Raw genomic sequence first — 25,433 nt, 5'->3', positions numbered from 1 at the left:
GAGTTTCATCAAATAGTTTGGTTGGTTACATGGAAAAGGAAAACTAGTAAAAACTAGTTAAATTTTGATATTTGATTGTTTAAATTCCCTACAAGAAATGTAGACTAATATTTTACCCTCTAATTTTGTTTTGAAGAAAGAGGTAAAGTATAAAATGTGTATAGTTTAGAGTAGAAAAATATAATTTTTTTTTTTAAATAGATGTTTGGTGTCAGTTAAATAAAAATTTATGGAAAACTAGACCTCACTTGGCCAGTAATTATTTGCTAAGAAATAAAAAAGTTATCATTGAGTTATTTTAGGCATTTATCATTTGCTTCAGAATTGATTATGTCCATATCTTGATTCTATCACATGAAAATGTCTTGTATTTCCTTTATATTAAGTAGGTTATGTATTTCCTTAAAAAAAAAAAAAGTAGGAAATTTAATTTCAATGCATATGAATTTAATTTTAGATTATTATTATTATTATCCAATTTATTTTTAATTGCCAAAAATATGAGTTGGCTATGTTATTACTAATAATTGCATTTTTTTTAGAAGAAAGAACTTGCTGCTTATTATTTAGGAATTGGTAAATCAGACAAAATACTAATAATTGTCAAGTGAGTATAAAGAATATTACAAGCAATATTACTATCTAATGAAACTTACATTTATACTGTTGAAGGAAATTTAGGATTTTTAATTAAATTATTAATTCAAAAAATAAAATAAAATATTATTATTTTTTAATAAAAATTAAATTTTTAGTTTTTTTAGAAACAATTGAATTATTAGTTAGGTGATGGTGTAAACTAACAGTTTCTAAACGGATTGTTAATGGAAGGACTAAAGTGTAAGGAATCATATATTTTTGGAAAAAACTAATGGATTTTGAAATTACAATGACTAAAATGTAAGTTTTAATAAACTGAACAAGAATTTTGTAATTTTCCCAAAAATTTAAATACGTTTTAAAATTTTAGTTTGATACTTTGAGGTAAATTATATTGACTCTACCACTCAAAGCACACAAAAAGAGGAATTATGAAAAAAATTAGGGCCTGCTCCACTATAGGCTGTTGAGGCAATTGTTTAAGGTCTGAAGAAAACCCCATAAATTTTGGTCTTATGATACAATGTTATACTTAAAAAGGAAGAAACACATATTGCATCTCAATTTTGGTCTCATGGTACAAAAAATTATACTTAAAAAGGACGAAAACATATTGCTTCTCACAATATTATACTTAAAAACTTTCTCCCAAAAAAAAAAAAAAAAAAAATTATACTTAAAAAGGAGGAAAAACATATTGCATCTCTCTCTCTCTCTCTCTCTCTCTCTCTCATCTTGAATTTATTGTCAAAGTCATATTTAAACTAAATAATTTTGTGGAGGGACGAGGATCCAAAACAATTGGTAAAATGGGTAAGGGCATTTTCGAGGAATCAAACCTCGGGAATTATTGGCAGAATGTCCTCGGAAAGTTTCCACCTAACTCATGCAGAGGCAGAATGGCCATAGTTGACGGAGGCCTCGAGGACACCTACTTAACCTCGAAAAGTCGAGAGTCAGAGCTAAAGGGAGCACAATGCAAACCGAAGGTGAAAAATGGTAACTTGGCATTGAGCAAAAAAGAGAAGAAAGAGGAAGAACAAAGCAACCATTCCCTCCGCATTAAATGCACTGCAATCACTTAGCTGACTGCATTATATAGGGAAATGAACTTAAATAGTGCCCACACCAAGTTTGTCAATACCGTACCAGAGGCCGTACCGGTTTGGCCACCGGTACGGTATATTTCGGATACCGGTCAATACCGGTATACCGTTTCGGGTTTACCGCTATTTTATATATTTAATATACACACACACACACACACACACACACACACATACATACACAAAATCTCTATTTACCATAAAACAATACCTCAAAAATTCATGTTTATCATAAAACATTACTTCAATTAAGAACAAATAATTCATTGTTTGAAACTTTAACATCAACTAAAAAAAAAACACAATATAAAATTGTTCATTACACACAAAGAAAACAAATAAACACAAATTACATAGGATTGTTCATTACACACAAAGAAAACAAATAAACACAAATTACACAAGATCTACTCCCATCCTTCAAAAGGATTTACATCAGGACCATAATACACATGAGTATTAGCATCTGTCAACACAACATCATTTTCACCATCTTCCTCATCAAGAACAACATCATCATCATCATCATCATTATCATCTTCTAAAGTCATTATTGCTAATGGTTCTTCAATGCTATCCCAATTCACATCTTCCTCAGTTAGTAACAAAAATTCAGATTCCTCAACTACCCAATCCTCCATTAAATCAATATTATCAAGGCTTATAGGATCCAAGTAATCCTTTGTCCTTCTAATGTTCCTACCAAAATCAATATCATACATTGGTGACATTTTCTAATCATTCAAAATAAAAATTGAATATATTTAAAAACATACCTTTCTCGTAACAACAGATTATACCGAACATACACCAAGTCATTCAAACGTTTATGCTCAAGCCTATTTCTCCTCTTGGAATGGACAAACTCAAATGTGCTCCAAGCTCTTTCACAACCAGTTGCACTACAACACTGACTTAGCACTCGAATTGCAAACTTTTGTAATTCCGGAGTGTCATTTCCAAATTGCTCCTACCAAGCAACTTCCAAAAATAAAAGAAATTATTAATTTAGTACAAAGCAAATAAAAAACTTTCAAATGAAATGTGTATATATATATATATATACCTGGACTTAGTTTTTCACGTTGGCGGATTGCCATAGGCATTCCAAAGTCACCTAAAGACTTTTTGTATGATTCAATTTGAGAACTAAGAATATCTTGCTCATCAGGATCAGAAACCAACCTTGTAATGGTACTAAGTAGGCCTTTTGTAACATCTTTTTGCTTCTTAAATGACGGCCTAAAGAAGATTTCAGGGTTAAGATAACAACCTGCTGCATGCAATGGACTATTGAGTTGTTTATCCCATCTAACATCAATGACACTAGTAAATGGTATATATGTAGAAATTTTATTCTTCAACCTTGCTTTTATATTCTCCTTTGCTTTATCCATTGCCTCATACAAGTATCCCATTGATGGTTTTTCATCCCCATCTACAAGACGTAGTACTCTAACCAAAGGCTCATTAATCTTCACTATTTGTTGACATTGTAACCAAAACTCTCTATCTTCCAAAACAATTGCAGCCACCTCCTTTCCCATGACATCCCTAGCATATCGAGATTCGACCCATTGATCACAAGTAAACATTTGCCTAAGTTCTTTCTTGAACTTAGTCAAGCATTGAAGACTTAAAAACTCAGTTGCAAACCTTGTGATGGCTGGACGAATCAAATCCCTACCATTAGTGAAGTCGCTTCTCATCAAAGCTAAAATCTTGCCATGGTTGTATATGAATTTGGTAATCTTTTGAGCATTTTGAATGGTTTCATCAATGATAGGAAAATATCTTTTATCAGAAAAATTTTCCAACATTAAATCAATGCAATGGGCTGCACAAGGAGACCAATAGAATGTCCCATATTTCTGCATTAGCTTCTTTCTTGCAGACTTGTAAGAAGCATCATTATCTGTAATGAACTGCACAACGTTCTCAGGCCTAACTTCTTGAACAACTTTATCAAACAACTTAAACAATGTATCTGCATCCTTTGTTAGGCCTGGCACATCAAGGGATTTAAGAAACATGGTACCTTTAGGACAATACACTAAAAAATTAATGATTGAAGCTCTCTTTTGATTTGTCCACCCATCTGACATAATTGAACACCCATAAACTTTCCAATCATTTTTCACATCTAAGAGATAATCATTCATTTCACCCACATGTTTTTGTAATAAAGGCTCCCTCAAGTCATGATAAAAAGGTCCCTTAAAACCAGGCCCAATAGCTGCTACACTATCTAAAACTTCTTGATAATACATAGAGTGAGCGGCATGGAAAGGTATATTAGCATGGTACCACCATCTTGCAAATTTCATTCTTGCCTTCTCAACCATTTTCTTTGAGGCCAAAGAAGACCTTATGGATGGTTGAGAACCAGATTTTGTTCTTGGAGCAAAATAGGATTTAATGTTTGACTTTTCTCCAACTTTTTCTTTCCCCTTAGTGTTATAATTACTAACTGATGAATGACTCTTTGAACCCCCTATCTCATTATCATTATTACCTTCATCATGATGATGATCATCCTCCTCCTCCTCCTCTACATCATAGGGATTTGCAATTTCTTTATTCATTCTTCTTTTTTTCTGTTTACTTTTCTATAAATCTTTAATCAACTGTTTCATTTGCCATTTTACATCTTCAGATACTTTTTTACATGCTTCAACATCACTTGGAGTCCCAGCTAAATGATACTTGAGCCTAGTAATTCCTCCCCCCCCCCCCTTATCATTTTACAACAAAAAGTACACTGGGTGTTATTTCTTGCATCCGGCACAACATGGCCATAAGCCCATGCTGGCTTACAGCCGGGCCAGATGCTACACTTGACTGATTTTCAGTCATAATTTACACTGCATATATACCATCAATTATTTGTTAATAACTCTAGTTACCTTTTTATTAATAGTCATACTAAGTTGTAAATTACTAACCCAATATTTGAAGCTAACCAAAATCAAGAATGAAACAACAATATATATCAATTCAGGAACACAGAACCAACGCAATAATCAATTTTGCTATCAATTCATAAACACAGTAATCAAGTTTTTATTTATCATGTTCCACATGAAGTATAATTCTACACAGAAAAAATTAAGACAAAATATTACCTAAGACCAAAATCAAGAATGAAACAACAATATATATCAATTCATGAACACAGAACCAACACAATAACCAATTTTGCTATCAATTCATAAACACAGTAATCAAGTTTTTATTTATCATATTCCACATGAAATATAATTCCACACATAAAAAATTAAGACAAAACGTTACCTGAGAGTGGCCGAGAGAGTGAGAGACGGAGCAGCGGCGAGTGAGAGACAGAGTAGCGGCGGCGAGTGAGAGATAGAGCAGCGGTGACTGAGAAACAAAGCAGTGGTGAGTCGGTGACTGAGAAACAGAGTAGCGGAGCTGCCAAGAGTGAGAGAAAGATTGGCCGAGAGAGTGAGAGAACAGAGCAGCTGAGAGAGAGCGTGAGAAAGAGAAAGAAAGAAAGAGGGCTGTGCGGGGAACTGGGTAGTGTTAGGAACTTAGGGTTTTAGAATTAGGATTTAATAAAATTACAATCTTGCCCTTTGAAAATGTCAGAATTAACAAAACAGGTTTTTTTAACGTTTTGGTCCGGTATTCAAATACTAGCCGGTATGGCCGGTACGAGGCCGGTACGGTCGGTATTTTTACCGGTACGAAACGTAAGGGTTAACCGTACCGGATCACCGACCGGTACGGTACAGTATTGAAAACACTGGCCCACACAGCTCATATCTTAATGTAGAAACCTTCTAGCAAGACTTTGATGGGACAAGTTGTTAGGATATATGCCCTTTAAATCTTATTGTATGATGCTATGTATGACATTATGTTCTATGTAATAATTTTTTTTTTTATTATCTAAAATAATGATAACATGAATATTTGGACATTATTATATAGTTCATGAGATGTATAGTATGTGATTTAGTCACAGAATATATAAATCACAAGTTCTTTGTAAACTCATAATTTTAGTTCGTAGTCGATGATGAAATTGGGCATTTCATTTGCGAAGACTATAACATATCAATAAAGATGATTTGTCTTGATCATGGAAGTGGAGACTTCTAGTTGATATGTTGATATGTTTTAAGTGTTAAGAAATATTGAATTGAATCACTATGAGGTTTATTATTCTACTAACGACTGTCAAATGAATAATAAATCTCATGACTTCTATTTACATCAACTCTCAATCCTGAGAGAATAATGAACCTGATTATGAAGTGTAAGTTATTTTGATATATTAAGAGTGAGATCTAAAGTCACGATCAAAACCTCAACATGTTGGGCAGCCACATTTAATGTTGAAGGAATGTATATTCTTAAGATGGAATTCATAATCTCTTAACGAAGATATAAAATAGTCATTTGAGATAAGTTTAATGGGTTTGGTTATTTAGAGTGTTAGGCCTAACCACTTTAGTAAGAAGTTACCAAAGTATATATTTATGAAATTGGATTTCATAAATATATGATGAATAACTTAAAAGATTAAATTAGGTACTCAAGAATTAAGATGTAGTAATTTTCAAAATGGCATTCAACATTCATGACTTTGTATTACTACAAATATTTTAATGAAGGGGTTGAATGTACAATAAAGTCTTGGGATATAATTTATTAATAAGACCTAGAGTGCAATTATATTTATATAGTGATATTAAATATAATTAATGATAATTTTGGGCTTGTCAAGAGTTGACAGAAAGGTCCAAAACCCATTGGAGCTAGTGTCTTATTTGTCCATTTTTGGTCCCATTCCAAGCCACATATTAAAGCCCAATTGGAATGGCCTAAAAGGCTAGCCCAATTAGATAATCAATTATATATATAAGGAGAGAAACATACAGAATTTTCAGATGTATGAAATGGTGTGTGTGTGGGTGTAAGCCACTCTCTTATTTTCCCTTGAACATATATGTATAAATTGATTGAGAGACCACACTTCTTGGGCATAAGTGGAATTGGAGTAAAGATTAAAAGCGTTCCCAAGTACTTCTTATCTTTGATTTTGAATTTCATCGCATCAAGGTACGCTATCTTGTTCTTAGATTCTAAAATCTACATAGTACATGTTATCAATTGTAAATGAAATAGATCCGTTAATTTTCCGTTGCGTGTTTATATAAGATATAAAATTCTATTTTCCATGTGTTTTTCCAACACAAGTATCAAGAAAGTTTGATCTTGACCCTCCGAAATGTAGTGTCCAAATACATTTTGACTAACTATATAAAGTCAAGAAGCACCTGGATCGGGGGGAGGATTTTCTTGCATTAAGAGAAGAAAGATTGCTCAATTGTAACCTCATGCTCGGACTAAACCCGAGGACGAGCACTTAGTCTTTTCAAGTCTTTTCCTAATTGAATAACATTCATGTCTCATTTGAGATTAGTCCCTCTGTCATTATCTATCTAAAAAAGGGTATTTAAAGGTTGACTTTGCATCCCACCTCTAAAAATTAATTGTGTGAGCAAAAAGTAACACGTCAAAACTCGTTAACTTCGTTACCGGCACTTTTTGCCCGCCACAAATTTTAAATTATTTTTTGATTCTAAAAAAAAGTTATTATTATTTTATATATATTACTGTATAATTTATATACAATTGATGTGAAATTTTTTAGTGTTAATTTAAAATAAATGCATCTTCTTTTGCTTTTGAAGGTTGAAGTAATTGGGTAATTTAATATTCAATGAAGTCTAAATATTGTATTTGATAAATTAGATTTCATTCTTTCACGGTTTAAAATTTAGGTTAAAATGCAAATCGCACTCTTTAAGTTTGATTGAAATTCGTTTCAATTCTCTATCTTTACCTTTATTCAACTAAATCTTCTAAGTTTCAAATTTATTCAATTATAGCCTTTTGTCCAAATATTTTATTTTTATTTTTTTAAAGACCCAAAAATTAAAACTGGGTTTGGGTAGGGTTTGGATATCCATGGGTAAAAATTCGAATAAGAATTAGGTATGGTAGAGTAAAAGTAATGGGTTTACAACTCCGCTACTCTTGCCATGTAAATAAGATCTGGTCCTAGTATTACTACCTAGTAAAACCTAAAAAATAAAAAGATAAAAAAGAGGCGGTAGATATCCGATGTTTGTGGATCCATGTAATGAGTAATGACCATGACAGTCGGTAATGTTATGTGTTATTAATATAGTTATTTATCCGGTTGTCAGATATGGGCATTTGGTCTAGTGGTATGATTCTCGCTTAGGGTGCGAGAGGTCCCGAGTTCAATTCTCGGAATGCCCCCACTTATTTTTTATTTAGGCAGAGGAGGACTTCTGACTTTCGTGTGGCTTCCTGTGAATATGGTAGGATTTCTTTAAGTTTGAAAAACCAAACTTGTTTTGTTCGTATATCAAAAAGTCAATGTGAACTACAAAATCCTCATTCCATGTTTTAGTTTTAGGCAGAGGAGCCTCAGGCCTTGAGAAAAACCACCTCCTTACTGAAGTAACATGTCAGGCTACGAAGACAAGTTACATTTTGTAGAGAGTCAATGTGAACTACAAAATCCTCATTCCATGTTTTTTAGTTTTAGGCAGAGGAACTTCAGTCCTTGAGAAAAACTGCCTCCTTACTGTGCTAACATGTCAGGCTACGAAGACAAGTTACATTTTGTAGAAATCTAGAGCTCGAAGTATCAGTGTGTCACGAAGAATTTGTCAATTGAGTGCATGATATATGAATGAGAATTCATCTATTTCACCCAAAGCATCATATAGTTCAGTTATTTCTTTCTGTTTACTTTCACAGTTTGAGTTGGGTCAGTCGGAAAAGAAAAAAAAAAAATTCAACATTTGGATTATAAATGCCTATGAGAACATGAAGCATTTAACTTGTCACCATTACATATCTTGTTACAACAAGCACAAAACATAACAGACATTCCCAATATCGTATATACCTTCTTGTCTACGGAAAAAAAAAAAAAAAAAACATAAAAGAGCTGGTTTATAAGCATTCAAGAACGGTTTCTAAAGGCCCAAACTCAAGTGTCATTTTTCCAAAATTGAGTCCTTTGCTGGTGGGTTTACTAGTTCTCTCATACAGCCAGCAGACTCTATTCCAGTATGAGAAGCTGACACTTCTCTTATTGTGTTTGATATTGTATCTGACTTCTCAATAGGATTCTCATAGTCTTTTGTATCAATACTAAGATAATCTGTCAGAACCTTTTTCACGCCTAACCCGCGGTGTGGAATCTTGCTGCTAGTTATGAATGGCGATCTTTCACCCTTTGCTGGGCTAACTAGCTGTGATGGTGAAAAGCTTGGCGTGGCAAAAGCTGATTTATATGGAGTGCTTGAGATGGGCACCGAAAATGATATTGGAACACTCTTGTGAGCAATCACACCAACTTTAGAGAGTGATGAGAATTGATCTGAATGCTTGGTCAAGTCGTCCACATATAGCAGATCATCAATCCGTGCTACGATATTAAAGGCCAGGCTCTCCAATACTCTCGAGTAGCTCTCCAGAATTGATTTCCCAACATCCTAGATAACAGAATAAATTTTGTCAATTGAGTGTCAAATTAAAATTAAATGTCCTTCAAAAATATCAATTTTTCTAAGAAATATGTGAACCTTGTTGTATTGAATTTTGCTCATATCTAAGGCTGTCTGTGGTAGACCAGGAAATCTCTGCTTCAAGCAAAGCAGTAGGCTTTCTGCTCTCTCTGCAAGCAATTCCCTTTTTTCTGCATCAACCATCAAGTCCTTAACCATTTCCCATGATGACTTCGAATTGGATCGGGTTGTATTATTGGCAGGTTTTGAGTTGGCTCTTCTGCGAAATACAAAGATTGAGGCCTCCACTCGGTTGGCAATCTCTATAGCTTGATGTTCAGTTGATAAATCAAGGCAATCGAGTAGACATTCAGGAGAAAACTGATCTGATGAAATATATCGATATATAATATCTCCCAAGCTGACTCTTCCATTCTGAAACCAAGTTAAAGCAACAATTCAACAACCATGTTTCTTTTAGTATTGTGACAAAAGAAATATGTGAATATTTTATACCTTTGGAAGAGCTTCCAAGTATGATTCAGGGACTTCCATATCTGCTATAGTTATACTGTTGATTGCCATGGCAGCTTTTAATATCTGGTTTGTGCAATCGCGTTTGTGTTGCAATTGCTTTCTTGAATTTTCATGGAGGCCACCAGGGGGAACTCGGGGCACAGGCAACCACCACTTCTCCTCTTGGCGCTGAAGTGCTCTTCGGAAAGAGGATGATCCATCACCGTCTGGGGCCAAAATCCCTTGGTCAACATACCAGAACTCTGTATTGACAAAACTATCTAATATTTCCTGCAAAAAGGAGTTAAATTATGAATGTCCTATTGAAACTGATGTTTTTTAAAGTGAAAACTGAAAAGTCCTAGAGACTCTTACAAGAAGCATGTTATCCAGTTTACGTAGGGCAGGGAGATTAACATAAAGATCTGAGCGGGGTCTGCAAGTCATTACCTGAATTACAATGAGCCCAAAACAGTGAAAACAAGTCAAAACACTTATGCCTTGGTCTGCACTACATACCAATCAAGATTGATATGGTTATAAAAAGTAATAAACTTCTTTTAAACGTCCCTCAGGAAAGCAATAAACCATTGTGATTAATATATAGCATTTGAAACAACAAATCCACTTTTTGCAATACAGCCAAAAAAGGGAAAATAATGAAGTGACTAAGACAAAAGTTTACTTGAATGTTCGAAATACCTCAATCTGAAAATTTTACCCATATTTTGAGATGTTGGCTGCCATAAATAGTGGTTAATGATTCAAAATTTGTACAATTCTAACGAAAGTTCACAAAAAACTGATGGGGGCAAAGTTAATTTCTGCAGGACATTCAGACTTGCCCAAAAAGCAGTAGCCAATTTGCAAACGCGCATTTGTACTTAGAAATGATTCTGCCTTGACAGCATGATGGCAGATCAGAAAAAGGATTATATAGCTTTTAACTTCATAATGGAATTCGATTGTACCTCAAGTTTGCTTCCATCTGGAAATGTCTGCCAATTAGGTATCAGTTCGACAATGTAATCACTAACACAAAGAAGCCAATCCATCTCCCTTCGCCACATTGCTTTCTTTTCAGGAGATAGAGGTTCCAACCTCCAAAGTTGCCCAAATAGAGTGGCTACAAATTGCAAAATTGAGTCGAGAATGAGCAATAACCATCAGAAGGAGATTCAATGCAGTAGTTATATTTAAATCATAACCAAAATCTCATAAAATTGCATTGCAAACCAATCAATGTAGTAAGAACTAGAAAACATTTAGAATGATGACATACCACAAAGATTAGTAATAGCATTTGAAATAGCCAATGCTGTGCAAACCCCATTTCCACAACCGGACATATCTTCTCCAAGCAACAATTTTGAAAACCTTTCCTTCATCAGCTCAATCTCTATCATGCCAAAAACCCAAATCAGATTATTTGCATTTAACATTTGTGTGTGTGTGGTTGTATGTGTCTCACTGTGAGAGAGAGTTAAAACCTGATATTGCTGAACCTTGTTTCTCTAAATTCCTTTCGTCCAAGCGGGGTTTCTCTTCATCTGCATTAACATTAGTACTGGTGCAGCCTGGTACCTTTGCTTTCGGAACTGGCCAACCCAATGAAGGTGGTGGTGAAGATGACTCAGAGCTACTGTGACTCTGTTCCTCGTGCCCTGTCGCCTCAGATGCCAAAAAATCAGAGCTTGAACTGCTCTCACGGCGCTCTTCTTCAATCAAATCCGCAAATGTTTCAATCTCAACCCCATTTTTCTTACACCGTTCATTTTTATCTTCAATGCCTTCCTTCTTTTCAATCAAAACCTCCATTACGGCTTTCTCTTCTTCAAGAACCCCAGCCGAATCACAAAAAACAGAGTTGTTCACCACCATGCCATTGTACTGAAACCGAAGCCCTTTCAAGCAAAGCCCTTTTGAGAACCTAACCTTGCTATAGAAATTTCGAAGAGATTTCGATACCCAATACGCCAAAATGCAGGACGGCTTGTGGTTATCGAAGCTTCTGAGCCTCACCAAGGGCAGACAAAGCTTGAGTTGCTGCTGATGTTGTTGTTTTTGTTGGGTTCCTCTTTCTTGTTGGTGGTTGAAATCTATATCCATAAGGTCTCAACCATGTCTGACACTGATAGGCAAAATGGAAAGAGACTGATGGATATGTTTCTTGTGGAGGAGCTTTTATACTTTGTAGTAGTAGTAGTAGTAGTAGTAGACTTATATGTGAAGGGTGGTGAAGCTAGTCATGATTACTCAAGCTTGCTCAAGCACATGATTTGAAAGTGACATGAATGATTTGAAGGCCCTCTCCATTCGACCTAGTATTAAATTTATGAGCTCTCTATAATAAAACTGCACCAAAATTTTCCCTGATTTTAAGTACTAGTGCTAGTGGACAAGAAATGAGTCTAGACAAGGCATTGTTTTGCTTTGGTTTGCTTAAACAAGGCATTTAAATCATAATATGTGTATTAATTATTCTATGGTCGTTTGAAAAATATAATAAAGAAAGGTCATGGGAATCGTGTAAGCGACGGATCTGTCAATGATGTCTCTACCAATTTTAATCTTCATGATGTTCATAACCTCTTAAAGAAGCTCTTTGAAACGAGTTAAAATGACTAGATTAACCTTAACCAGAGAATGTACATTACCAAACAACCCTTGATGACCATTGTATTACTATGTGCTTAGGTTATTTTGCCTTTTTAGTACCCTTTATTATGCTTCCGCTCCACTTTGTCTGCAATAATGTATTTTGCAAGTCATCTTTATATTATGTAAAAACAAAGCATCGAAATGTGGACTGTATAGAATATATAGCTCCTCTTGGTATTTTTACTCTTTACTTGCTGAATGGAAAAAGAAAAAGAAGACAAATGAAAGATTCTTTGATGGGAAGCAAATCTTTGTCACAAATCATACATTGACTTCAATTTTGTGCATGTTGTTTCATTAGTCAACACACTGTTTCTTTCCCTTCGTATATTTGTTCAGGCTACTACACTTCTTAATTCTTTTTAGCACCTAACTTAGAAAAGAAAAAACCAAAAAACCCAGATGACAAAGCAAGGAAAGAATCTAGATTTTTTTTTTTGGGACAGCGATGGCCAACTAATTTGGAGGCCTTAGGCAATATATTTGAACAGGGTCTTTTTGTTATCACTTAAATAATATTTAATTAATGTTTAATATCGTAATTTTTTTATAACAAAACCAATACTTTTTATTTTGTACTATGCTTTTTTGTATTTTTGGAAAAATGCTAAAACTATAACAAATTTTACTAAAAAAAACTTACTAATGATGTAACAATGAATGTGATTAGTAACACTTCAAGAAAATAATAAACAAGTATTTGAATGAATGATGTTAGATATAGTATAAATTTTAAAATATGAGGCTTACAAAGATGTATCACCAATAACAAAAAGTAATTCAAAAATGCATTTAATAGATTGTTGATGTCCACATATCATATTAATTATCACATCACTTTGTAAAGGTTTTCAAATAAAATTAATAATATTTCTAGCATTTTCCTATTTGAATTATTTTTTGCTCTTTAGTGACACATATATTTGTAAGACCCATATATTTAAAGTTGTATTATCTATAGTATTACTCAATTATTTGAGATTTCTTTAAAGTTTAGAAAAAATTTAAAACTAATTTTTTTTTCCTATATCTCCAAAAAAAAATATCAATTTTTGCCCTAAAATTTGCGGCCTTTCTCTAGTAGGGCCCTATGATGGTTGGCTCTAACCTCTGAGTAACCACATTTTGATAATACTAAAGACAACCTAAAGGGGTGTTTTGTCTTTCAGGGTAAAACCAAGTGAATTCAAAAAATTGCAGGCTAGTATGGTAAATTGGGAGGTAGACCTAGGGCTAACGCTAAAATTAGTCTCCTTAATCAAACAGGGAAACTGGGAAAGGGATGCCCAAGTGCACTTAGAAACAAGGACAGTGTACTTTCATTCCTTCACAACGGTGTTCTGTGGGACATAATTTAAGGTTTTAAGGTACAATTTGTAGTATGCAGTATTCCTATGTTAAACATGCTCTTCTTATACAATTTATGTTTTATTAGCTCAAAGGAAATAATAGATTTTACCAATCATACCCCTCCTAACCTTTTTTTCTCTTTATTTGTTAGTTCAGCCCATGACCCGTAGCTCAATTTAATGATGTTTTTCTCAAAGGAAAAGAAATTCAAACTGAATGTCTTCATTGAAAACATACAAAAAATACAAGAGAAATGATATGTTTACAATATTTTTACAAAAAATCCTAAGTGGCAAGTTGTTACTAGTTGTTATTGTTGGGACAAAAAAGTAATCTTAGTGTTAGTTTGAAATTTAAACTAATAATAACTAACCACCTGTAATTTGTTGTAAAAATATTGTAGATGTAGTATCTCTCAAAATACAAATAAGTTGAGCTATAAAGATGTTAGGCTCTTCAAAATACTTAAATTGCAGTTATTTTCATCTCCATCGCCTGCCCAAAATAAAAATATATAAGTAGTACAATGATCAAGATGTGCAGGCCATAGCCCATAAGTAGTAACGAGGAACGGTTTATTCGGTGTTTATCCAATGAAGAGTATCTTAGCCCATTAAAAAAATGAACGAACAAAGCAAAAACATTATAAAAAATAAAAAATTGCGAGGAAATATGACACTTTTGCGAGAAAGAGTTGCAGTTGGGATTTCATGATAATAATCTCGTCCAACATGTACTGCTTGGCCCATTCTCTTTTATGACTTTCCTTGCAAGACTTTATGATTTTCGACACCCCCCTAATTCCACTTTGATTATAGTGCTGGTTGTTCCAACTGAAACATGTAAAGAAAGGCTCCCTCCAACAGCTAGCAATTTTTGTTTTTCTTGATGTTGACTGCTAATTTGAAAAACCGTAGAGGGAAAGGTTACTCAAATTTTTTCATGCTGTTCCTGTTTGTGTTCCCAGTTATTAAAGACTACCAACTGCATAGACTACTTTTTTGGTTTCGAATTTGTTTTGATTGATTTCATTTTTTAAAGTTTATACATGTATTCCTTATGTCCCTTCTATCAACCCCGCTCCATTTCAATTTTTGAATGCTGAACCTTTAAAAGACCAGGCGCTTTTCTTACCAATAATTAGGTATGTAGTAAATTGTGTAATTGCTTAAATTTGCGTAAAACTGTAATACCATGTTGTACGTTTGGTGAAGTCTTCAATTTGCTACTTGCACAAGGCATGAAAGAAGTAAATGAGAAATGCAAGAATCGGTTACTATTTTGAATTTGAACATCAGTTGACACTTTAGACTTGACACTGAAAATTTTCAAACCACAAATTGCGTTATTTCATGCCAAAAGTTGGATACCGAGTTCAGGATTTTTTTAGTAGATAGTGAGGGAGGGAGAATGTGAGATTCAAATTACAAACATCAGACATCATAAAAGATGTCATCACTACCTCTAAACTATCACTTGCACCCTAATTTCTCCTTATTTGATATGTTAAATTGATTTATCAAAAAAATATATATATATAATTAAAGATTATTTGGAAAAGATTTTTGTCGAATGAGTCTTGTGCACTGGAACCGATAAGATGCTGATACGCGACAATTTCTAAACACATGATATCATCCTATTAATTCAAGTGTACAAGACATTGAACTCACGTCAAACCCACATGAAACCCAACTTACGAAGAAAGGGTAGGCCTTTTTCATTTAATATCTAGTATGGGCTGAGAATGGGCATACTGTGAAGTCCTGCATCCTTGCATTGTTGGGCTGAAAATGAGCTTATAAGGAGCTCCACTAGTAATTGGGCTTTACAGGAAGGGCTGGCTTCCTTGAATGGTAGGGCCTGAAATTGGGCTTATAAGGAGCTCCACCGGTGAGTCAAATACGGTTGGTGAGATGAGGACTGATGAGCTTCACGCCATGACATCAAAAGATTTTCAAATGGGGATTGTTATAATTGTGGTTGGTAAGGCGGCTGACATCCTGACATCATCTCTTAGCTCAGGTCTTTTTACCTCGGATATCATCAATGACCTATCTATGTTAGAATTTGTCGAACGATTTGACTAGTCTGAGATTCCAGATTCATCCATTTGCTATACCTATATAAAAGGCATCAGACCCAAAAGGTGGAGCCAAACATTTGAATTGCATCGTGAACTTAATTGTTTAGTGCAAGGCCACAGAAGTGTGTCAAAATGGGTGAAGAGGTAGTGTTGTTTGGTACTCGGGGGAGTCCTTATACATGCAGAATAGAGATTGCTCTGAAACTGAAGGGAGTCCAATACAAATACATTGATGAAGATTTAGCCAACAAGAGTCCTTCGCTTCTGAAATACAATCCCGTTCACAAAAAAGTTCCGGTTCTCGTTCACAACGGAAAGCCTGTGTTGGAGTCCCTTGTTATTCTTGAATACATTGATGAGACCTGGCAAGGCTATCCCATCTTGCCTGAAGATCCTTATGAAAGAGCCACTGCACGTTTCTGGGCCAAGTTCATAGATGAGAAGGTAATTTTCTCTCTTAAATCGAAATTTTGTCTTGGAAACACACTTGGTCTTAGCATTGATCAAAGGTGGCATAATTGGCTTTCTATGTTGATGCAGTTGTTCAAAAGATTATCCGAAAATGAACCACATAAATTCGCTATGTTGATTTCTATCTTCTCTCTTCCTTAATTTTTGCATCAACAAATTATTTCACAAAAAACAAAGCGATGACAAAGGGAGAACATGAGAGTTACGTTTGGCCTTGTGGCCTACATCCACAGGATAGTGCATTACAATAGCCTATATTTATAATGAAGATCATATGTAAAAGTCAACTATAATTTTTTCTTTTTCTTTTTTCTGATGAGCAATCTCTTGATTAATTACCAATCCCATGATTTCCTTTGCGAATCAATATCCTGATTTGGCCTTCACTTTCATGGGAAGTGAATTATACTTTCCAACATGTATGATATTTGATAAATGATAATAATTTTTTTTTTAAAAATTTATAAATATGATAAATGATATATGAATGTGTGTACCGAAGTATATGTATGTATGTATCTAGAAATGGAGCGTATAATATCTCACATTAAAATTTAAGTGTGTACTCTGTTTCTTTTTTCAGTGTTTCCCTGCAATATTTAAATCTTGTTGGGGCGAAGAGAGAGAGCGTGAGAAGGCTGTAGAAGAAGTATCTGTGGTTCTAAAAATACTAGAAGATGAGCTAAAGGAAAAGAAGTTCTTTGGAGGAGAAAATGTTGGGCTGGTAGACATTGTTGCTGTCGTCATAGGCTTTTCCCTTGGAGTTTATGAAGAAGCTGCGAGGGTAGAGTTGTTGAATAAAGAGAAACTTCCTAGACTATGTAACTGGATCGATGACTTTTTGAGCAACAGTTTTATCAAGGAAAGTCTACCTCCCAGAGATAAACTAATTGCCTATTTACGAAATCGCTTTAGGAGCGGCAATGCGTCCAAATAGATGAATTTACATGCTCCACTAACAGTTGGTGAATATCTACTGCATAAATAATCCACCTCTGTTATATATAGGCTCCCCTTAATTGTTTCGCAATTGAGTAGTGTCTATTACGCACATTCTAGCATACACAATCTACAATTTACAAAAGAATTCGTGAAGTCACGAAAGTTCAAATTGTGACTCAAAGTCATGTGTTCTCTTGTAAAACACAATGATGTACTGTAAAAGATACCTTTTACCACAACAAGACGGAAAGTTTTTTTTTTGGCTTTTACAAGAGACTCTTAAGTTTTATGGTCATAGGTCCTGACATATATATACCTTTTATTTGTTCATGACTGTAACCTTGAAAGCAATATTAAGAGTGTGATTATAGTTTATTGCAGTAGTGAGTTTGGAGTACCAAACAGGTGTTAATAGGGTGTTGATCATGCAAAAGGGATAAAGATTAATTATCGATTAATAGTAGGAGCAACGACGAGATATGTTTTTCCCCAAATGGAAGCAAGAGCATATGCAAATGGGATGAGTGCCCAAATGATAATGTCCCAAAGGACCCACGCATCAGAGTAAATAAGATCACATGTACTCAAAACGAAGGACCCACTTGTTTGTTTTTTTTTTTTTTTTTTTTTTTTTTTTTTTTTTTTTTTTTTTTTTTTTGGGGGTGGTGGTAAAAAGGACACTTTCATTGAATGGTAAAGAAAGAATTTTTTATTTTTTATTGTTCTAAGCAAGGGAGGGAGAGGGGAAGGTGAGGTTCTAACTACAAACACAAGGTATCATAAAAGATGTCAATACCATAAGGTTATCACTTGAAAGATTGAACCTTGAATGGCAAAGCAAGTTGGTTGTCTAATTAGTTAGGTTCTAAATATTTAAGTATAAATGTTTAGGTTCTAAATGATTTATGTGTTGGCAAACCGAGTACATAAACTTGTCTAAGAATAGATCTTAGTGTCTATGAAGTGTTTTAGACATCGCTCAAAGTGCTATAAGTCAAAGTTCAAGAACATACAAGCTGCAAGAAAAAGAATTGAAAAGTTGAAGAGCTCGACTGATTGAGATGCGATTTGCAAATTTTAAATAAAGCTCGTTAGCCCATTAAACGTTTAAGGTTTCAGTTCAAACCTATTTGGTATATAAAGAAAACCCTAAAGCACATTTTTCAAGTCTTAGAGAGCTACTCTTTTGAAATCTAAGAGGTTTTGTGCTTTCTACTCTTTCAAGCATCTACCGGAGATCATTCTTATACTACAAGTACCGGTGGAATAAAGTTGCAGCTTAAACTTTAGATTTCAAGCATACTAAAGATCAAAGGCATGAACTGAAGGTTTATGTTGGAACAGATTTACGTTAAAAAAGTCTAAGGGTTTCAGAGCTAAGTTTGATAATCATAGTTAAGTTTACTACGAATTAAATGTTCTTGACTGTAAACTTCTATATGATATAGTGGATTGTTTTCTTAGGATAGTTCCTTTCCAAGATTTTTACCTTGAAAATGGTTTGTTTCATTGGTTTTCCTAAGCCATCATATCTAAACTTCATTTACTTTTCTGCCACATGATGTGTGATGAATGTTTAATCTAGATCTACATAATTTACTTATGTATCAACTTGGCAATAAACTTAGGTTAAACAAACTGTGTTTACAGGGGTCTAAAAACTAACATAATTGACATGAAATACAATTAAAAATCAACCAAAAGAAACTTATCCTAGCTAAAAATTATATAATATCCCAAAAATATAATAATGTTGTATTCCTTCATTTCACATCATGAATAATGGCATTAATGAGTCTTATCATGAATTTAATTAATAGAATTTACTATCATATGATAGTAGAGAATATAATATTATTTGTAATTTTAAAGTATTGCATGCAGTTTTGGTAATGGTGTGTGAGTTTAACGAAAAAAGAGAAGAGAAAATATAATATGGGTTTTACTAATGCATGCCCTAAGGGTATATGTTAGTAAACAATTTTAAGAAATTTTTTATGGAAAAATGAAAAAGTAATTAACTGATTTGACAGCTTATTCAATTTTCTATAAAAAGTTTCCTATTATGGATAGTTGATGTATGCCATTAGTTCGACCCACACGAAAGGCATAATGATTTGGGCACTATCTCGGAGAGAGACTCAGTGAAATAGACATGTTTGTGAAGATGCGGACTACTTGCACCCGGACAAAAAGACCCTATGAAGCTTTGTTGTTCCCTGGAATTGGCTTTGGGCTTTCCTATGTAGCTTAGGTGGAGGGCCAAGAAGGCCCCCTTCTCGCTCGGGGGGGGGGGGGGGAGGTTGGTGAGCCGTCAGTGAGATACCACTCTAGAAGAGCTAGAAAGCCTAGAATTCTAACCTTGTGTCAAGACCAACAGGCTAAGGGACAGTCTTAGGTAGACAGTTTCTATGGGGCGTAGGCCTTACATTCGGCATTGTCGGATCACTAAGGCTGACTTTCGTCCCTGCTCGACGGTTGGGTCTTGCAGTCAAGCTCCTTTCTACCTTTACACTTGAGGGCCAATTTCCATCTCATCCGAAGAAACCTTTGCACGTAGGTATATATTAACCGAACTCATATAATATTATTGTACTTTCAAATAATCGTATAATTATTGTCCTTTCAAAGGATTGTATAATTAGTACTGTAATCATTAAAAATTTATGTGGTGTAGGCTCCTTTTATGCTCTGTTGCAAGTTTGACTCTTTTTCCTTTTTTTTCTTGAGTCCTTCTAGTGCCACATAAAGTGGCACAAGACTTATTCTTTTTTCCTTCAAAAGGACTTTTTTGGCTGAGATAATCGCTCAGCTCAGTTCTTGCTGAGATCATCCATGAACTTGGCGCTGGTCCTGAATGTTCCAATCATGCTAGGATATACCATGGGCCATGATTGACATTTCAGCACTTAAACCATTTACCACTATCTGCGTAGGGAAGAGAGAAAAATTAACATATAACTACTCCTTAGTGCAACAAGAAATCGAATTGATTAAATTAACATTTTCTATCTTCAAGTTGGGTTTTTTCCTCTTTAAATAATAACCCCCAAGTCTATCATCCATGAACTATGGTGCTGGGTCCTGAATGTTCCAATTATGCTAGGATATGCCATGGGCCATGATGGACATTTCAGCACTTAAACCAGTTACCGCCATCTGCGTAGGGAAGAGAGAAAAATTGACATATAACTACTCCTTAATGCAACAAGAAATCGAATTGACTAAGTTAACATTGTCTATCTTCAAGTTGGGTTTTTTCCTCTTTAAATAATAACCCCCAAGTCTTCTTCTATCCATTAATTGGGCAGCTTCCTCCCCAAGAAACAAAAATAATACGAAGAGTCAAAGGCATAGTAGTGGCTTAACCACTAAGTAACCATAGTGCATAGTAGGCTCTTTAAAAGGGCATCAGACCCAGAAGGAAGAGCCAAGCATCTGAATCTCATAACAAATCTTGACAGTGCAGCAACAAAAAGTTTCATCATAAATGGACGAAGAAGTATTGTTGTTAGGTTCGTGGGGAAGCCCTTTCAGTCGTAGAGTAGAGATGGCTCTGAAACTGAAAGGAATCGAGTACAAATACATTGAAGAAGATTTAACTAACAAGAGTCCTTCCCTCTTCAAATACAACCCAGTTTACAAGAAGGTTCCTGTGCTCGTACACAACGGAAAGCCAGTGGTTGAGTCACTTGTTATTCTCGAATACATTGATGAGACCTGGAAAGACCATCCCATTTTGCCCAAAGATCCTTACGAGAGAGCCCATGCACGATTCTGGGCTAAGTTCATAGACGAAAAGGTAAATATTAATCTTTAGATTCTTTAATTTGTAAAACTATGATGTTTGTAACCAAACATAGCTGTCTTAACATTGAGAAGGAGGCGCCCTTGTTTTATTATTTTTGTTTAAAATGAGACTTTTATTCTACGTTTGGAAGTTTGGAGTGAGAGGAGAGTAGAGGAAAATCGTTATCTTTCACCTTGTTTGGATGTTTTTAAAATTAAGGAAGAGGAGAATAATTAACTTTTTTATAGTTTGTAATTTTGTTAATATGATAAGGATAAATTTGATAATTTATTATGTTAAGTATTTCTATACTCTACCCTCTCTCAAAATCTCTCTAATTTGGGAGAATAGAGTATAGAAATACATGAGATTTTTAATTTTTAATAGAAGGTAGAGTAGATGCCGAGATTAAACTCATGATAACTTGTTTTTATATTATGATAAATTACTCACCGTCCTCAAAGCTTAAACTTAAAAATGACAAATTTAATTATTTAACCATATTTTGATTATCTATTTGTGTTTTTTTTTGGTACAAACACTTCTTTAGAGATACACTTTATCATCAAAGAGAAACAGACTGCTAGTCACACTAAAATTTGAGTTTTCTGTGTCGCTCTCTTTTTTTTAGAGCTCGATTGCAGGATTTAAGGCTTGCTGCTGGGGTGAAGAGAAAGAGCGTGAGAAGGCTAAGGAAGAAGTATTTGAGAAACTACAATTTCTAGAAAATGAGCTCAAGGAAAAGAGGTTTTTTGGTGGAGAGAATATAGGACTGGTAGACATTACTGGTAACATCATAGGCTACTGGCTTGGAGTTTTTGAAGAAGCTTCCGGGGTAAAGTTATTGACAAGAGAGAAATTTCCCAAACTTTGCAATTGGGCAGATGAGTTTGTAAGTGCCATCAAGGAAAATCTACCTCCTAGAGACAAACTACTTGCCACTTTACGACGTCGCTTGGGGGGCGCTAATGCTTCCAAATAGGTGAACTTTACACTTGCCAATCATAGTTGGTTCACATTACTGCATAATAATTGACTTTTTTGCCATCAATGGGGTTCTTATGTACTTTGCAGTTTCATGTCATTTGTCTGTAATAGTCTATAAGTTAGTTTGCGCCCTGTACTTGTTACCCTGTTGCAGTGTTTCTATACAGTGTTCACTACTCTTGGATGAGTAATTCTTAGATATTCTCGCATTATAGAGAATCGTACTCCCTCCTTTTACATTTATGATGAGGTCCGCTCATTAAATTTATGGTAGAGTCCACCATGAATGTCAAAGGAGGGAGCACTATTTTTTCGTACTCTGAGACTACTTAAGAATTTTTCCTCTTGAATATCCTGTCAATTAAGAATTACTATGTAATGTAAAAGAAGTGCTATTAAACTAGTCTTCAACATGGCATTTGAATTTTTCCCTACTATTAAAATTTCATTAGTTGCAGACTTGCAGTGTAGTGTAGTATAAGGGTAGATATTTTCAGTTGACCGGAATATGAAATTTGAATTTATTCCTTTTGGTGTTAGGAGACTGTTCAAAGGTTGACAACTTGAGATGACTTGCACTTGGGAGTCTTGGATAAAGTTTCTCTCTTCTTCTTCTTTTTATTTTTATTTTTTCATTTTCATTTTTGTTTTAGGGCTCAAGGATTCTCGTTATCTGGACCAGGCTATTTTGAAATGTTTACATTTGTTTAAAAATTAAAATACAATTGTACTTGAGAAAAATTTAAAAATTACAGTATATCCAACCAAAGCTGTAAAATAAATCAATATAAATAGACCCCTAATACAAGAGTGAATTAAATGGTTTTAATATCCTCATAGAGTCGTGGTACTCTGGCCCCATAAAGAACTTGTAAATAGTGCATTCAAAATCGTACTCTAATTAACAAAGAAGCAACTATCAAGGGCTTTTAGTGGCATTACTCAATTCTTTTAAGGAGGATAATTTGGGTTCAAATCCTCTCCCCGACTTTTTGTAAGGATAAACAAACAAAAACAAAGAATCCACCAATGTCATGGTATCACCAATGCATAGCATCGATGGACATACAAGTAGGACACTAAAGAATGAGACAACAAATTTTCATATGATATGTCCACATGCGTTCACATTTCACACAACTTTTCCTCAATTAGTTGTTCGAATCTAACCAATAAGCATTAATGAGTGATCAAGGGTCCCTTGGTGGGCAAAATCTGGAGGGGCCTAAAGAAGAAAATGTTAAAACTATTAGTAATTTTATTACAATAAATATATATATATATATATATATATATATAAATTGTGGGGCCAGAGAATTTGTGATAATAATCTCCTTTACTTGGCTCTCACTTTTGATATTTTTCTTGCACGGCTTTATGATTTTTGAACTGTTGGACATATACGTGTGAGTGAAATCTCACATTAAATAACAATAAAAAAAGTGAGTGGTTAATATAACATAGTTGAATCCAAACTCATAACCTTAAAATTTTGGGTTGGTTGTGTCCTTTTATATATATATATATATATATATATATATATATATATAAAACCAAAGTCTTTTACTTTTTGTTAACCTCTACAGAACTTGCCACATCATTATCATTTTTTTTAAACAAAATTATTCAACTTTTTTTTTTAATTAACAATATCAACTTCAACCCGAGGAGGACTAATCTTTGACATCAACAACTAAAGTCCAAACTTAATAAGGAGTGAAACTCTATCTCTCTAACAAGTCCAACTTAAACTTAAACTCAAACGTTGATAATTTATCTTCAAATTTGCGAGGTTAATTATGAACACTAGAAAAGCAGCGCAAACCCCAATATATATATATATATATATATATAGATAAATCCAATTCTAAAATCAACAAAAAATCACACAAAAAAAAAAAAAAAACTATTTCTCCCCATCCTCTCTCTTCTCTAATTTTTCCTCCTTCATCCTTACAAAACTTCTATGACTTACTTTGGACTGAATTGAAGAAAGGGACTACGTGCAGCAATCTTCAAAGCAACATAACTTTTCTTTTTATCCTCAAAAAATTATAATATCACACAATTGCAATCAGCTCTACCCATTTATGACTCTATTCTCAGCTTCTTCCTCTCTTTGCCTTCCAAGAGAATGTGCATCACGTGTGTGGTTAAAATCTGATGTTTTCATCAATTGAAGTGGTGGCCAGGTATGACTTCTCTTTCTTCTTTATTTCTTATTAAAATAATATATATATATTATACTACATAACATTGTAATATATATATATATATATATATATATATATATATATTATTAAACTAGAAAAAAAAAAATAAAACATGATTTTTTGGGCTAAGCAAAAAGATTGATCATTATTTTTTTAAAAAGTAGTTTTTTTTTTTTTTGTTTTTGTTTTTGTTTTTGTTTTTGTTTTTGATATTGATCTTTGGGTGTAGGGTTTAGAAGAGAAGGGTCATGGGTGGTTGATTTGAAGGGCAAGTTGATGAAATCATTGGGTTCAGAGAGGGGCAACCACCCAACCATTCACAATCTGAACCCTCTTTCTGTAACTATTAAGAGTGTGAAGAAGAAGAAGGAGAAGCAAAGCCCTTAAAAAAGTAGTTGATTATTTGATTAAAATTTTCATATATTGAGATTTGTCTACTTTCTAGAAAATCTTTAATTTATTATTATTTTTATTATTAATAAATAATTTGTTATCCCCTTCTCTGTCACTCCAATATTTTCTTCTCCTCTACTTTGTTAAAAAAAAAAATATATATATATTTTATGGTTTTTCATATATTTTTTGAAAATTGATTTTCGTACATGAACCACCAAACTTTACGTCTGTGGCTGCATATGATTTTTTTTTTTTCATTGTTTAAAGTTTAGACCCGTTTAAAAATTTTTCATCGTTTAAAGTTTAGACCGGTTAAAATTTAAAACTTACTGTTTTATGGGTTCGTATACATTTTTTTTTTTTTTTTATATTTCTCTTTTGAATAGTCATATATTTTTTGAATTGTTTCAATAACTTATTCTTTAATTATATATCTTTTTTGGCATTTTGAAAGTTTTAACATCTAAATTTGTGTTAGTTTTTGCAATATTTGAACATGTTTAGCAAATTTCAATGACTATACCATGTACTATTCTTTTGAAGGTAATTAATTTTTCTTTTATATCTCTCTATTGTGTAATCATATACATTTTTTTTTTTTTCAAAAATTGATAGGAAGTAAATCTTATGATTCTTTAATATGTTTTGGCTTTTCAAAAGTTTTAACATCTGAATTATTATTTTGATTGTAATACATCTTTTTCTTATATATCTCTGTTGTGTAGTCACACACAC

General features: G+C 33.7%; 2 protein-coding genes, 1 non-coding gene and 1 pseudogene across 3 annotated transcripts; 2 read left to right on the top strand and 2 right to left on the bottom strand.

The window, feature by feature from the left end:
• Positions 1-2,113: 2,113 nt before the first annotated feature.
• On the bottom strand, positions 2,114-4,291 carry LOC115951844. Its single transcript, XM_031068977.1, has 3 exons — positions 2,804-4,291; positions 2,483-2,676; positions 2,114-2,405 (listed from the first exon to the last, which is right to left on the bottom strand). Exons 1-3 carry the CDS (start codon positions 4,289-4,291, stop codon positions 2,114-2,116), a joined length of 1,974 nt encoding a protein of 657 aa, XP_030924837.1.
• Positions 4,292-7,952: 3,661 nt separating this feature from the next.
• TRNAP-AGG lies at positions 7,953-8,024 on the top strand. The gene has a single exon. It is a non-coding gene; the product is annotated as a tRNA-Pro (tRNA).
• Positions 8,025-8,566: 542 nt separating this feature from the next.
• LOC115952634 (rop guanine nucleotide exchange factor 7) lies at positions 8,567-12,184 on the bottom strand. The gene is made up of 7 exons (XM_031069814.1): positions 11,293-12,184; positions 11,085-11,201; positions 10,774-10,928; positions 10,178-10,252; positions 9,803-10,093; positions 9,365-9,721; positions 8,567-9,274 (listed from the first exon to the last, which is right to left on the bottom strand). The coding sequence occupies exons 1-7, from the start codon at positions 11,909-11,911 to the stop codon at positions 8,774-8,776; spliced, it is 2,115 nt and encodes a 704-aa protein (XP_030925674.1). The 5' UTR covers positions 11,912-12,184; the 3' UTR covers positions 8,567-8,773.
• Positions 12,185-15,970: 3,786 nt separating this feature from the next.
• LOC115953524 lies at positions 15,971-22,229 on the top strand (annotated as a pseudogene).
• The last annotated feature ends 3,204 nt before the right edge of the window (positions 22,230-25,433 follow it).

Source organism: Quercus lobata, chromosome 7 (assembly GCF_001633185.2).
Source record: "Quercus lobata isolate SW786 chromosome 7, ValleyOak3.0 Primary Assembly, whole genome shotgun sequence".
NCBI lineage: Eukaryota > Viridiplantae > Streptophyta > Magnoliopsida > Fagales > Fagaceae > Quercus > Quercus lobata.
This window is presented reverse-complemented; position numbering and strand designations above follow the sequence as displayed.

What these genes read in the sequence shown, in the direction of transcription:
- LOC115951844 (XM_031068977.1), bottom strand. Translation starts at nt 4,291, where the DNA reads ATGAATAAAGAAATTGCAAATCCCTATGATGTAGAGGAGGAGGAGGAG. An exon ending in GTGACTTTGGAATGCCTATG is followed by an intron (nt 2,677 to 2,803) that starts GCAATCCGCCAA and finishes GTTGCTTGGTAG; the next exon opens with GAGCAATTTGGAAATGACAC. An exon ending in AATCTGTTGTTACGAGAAAG is followed by an intron (nt 2,406 to 2,482) that starts GTATGTTTTTAA and finishes TGATTTTGGTAG; the next exon opens with GAACATTAGAAGGACAAAGG.
- LOC115952634 (XM_031069814.1), bottom strand. Translation starts at nt 11,911, where the DNA reads ATGGATATAGATTTCAACCACCAACAAGAAAGAGGAACCCAACAAAAA. An exon ending in TGCTATTACTAATCTTTGTG is followed by an intron (nt 10,929 to 11,084) that starts GTATGTCATCAT and finishes TGCAATTTGTAG; the next exon opens with CCACTCTATTTGGGCAACTT. An exon ending in GCAAAATTCAATACAACAAG is followed by an intron (nt 9,275 to 9,364) that starts GTTCACATATTT and finishes TCTGTTATCTAG; the next exon opens with GATGTTGGGAAATCAATTCT.